Raw genomic sequence first — 202 nt, forward strand, 5'->3', positions numbered from 1 at the left:
GGGTTGGAAGATCCCCCGCTCCCCCGCCATCTGATGCATCCGCCGCAGGGTCCTCTCCTTATCCGTGTCTGCAAACTTCACGACCAGGCTGGATGAGGCGCCCTGAGATGGGGCGGGGAGATGAAGCTGATGCTGGGGTCCCAGCTGTGCCCCCAAAATTTCTCCCCACTCCAGGGAGGGACCCGCTGGCTTGCAGTGGCTG

At 63.9% G+C, this 202-nt stretch overlaps 1 protein-coding gene across 1 annotated transcript in view; it reads right to left on the bottom strand.

The window, feature by feature from the left end:
• Window positions 1–102, bottom strand: part of LOC104546264 (CUGBP Elav-like family member 6) — a gene marked incomplete at its 5' end in the record, with an annotated part of 3665 nt that extends 3563 nt beyond the window's left edge. Inside the window, one exon of the mRNA XM_010191616.1 lies at window positions 5–102. Within this exon, the coding sequence (XP_010189918.1) occupies window positions 5–102 (98 nt within the window). The remainder of the gene's footprint in view (window positions 1–4) is intronic.
• Window positions 103–202: the final 100 nt, after the last annotated feature.

Source organism: Mesitornis unicolor, unplaced genomic scaffold (assembly GCF_000695765.1).
Source record: "Mesitornis unicolor isolate BGI_N332 unplaced genomic scaffold, ASM69576v1 scaffold43679, whole genome shotgun sequence".
Classification (NCBI taxonomy): domain Eukaryota; kingdom Metazoa; phylum Chordata; class Aves; order Mesitornithiformes; family Mesitornithidae; genus Mesitornis; species Mesitornis unicolor.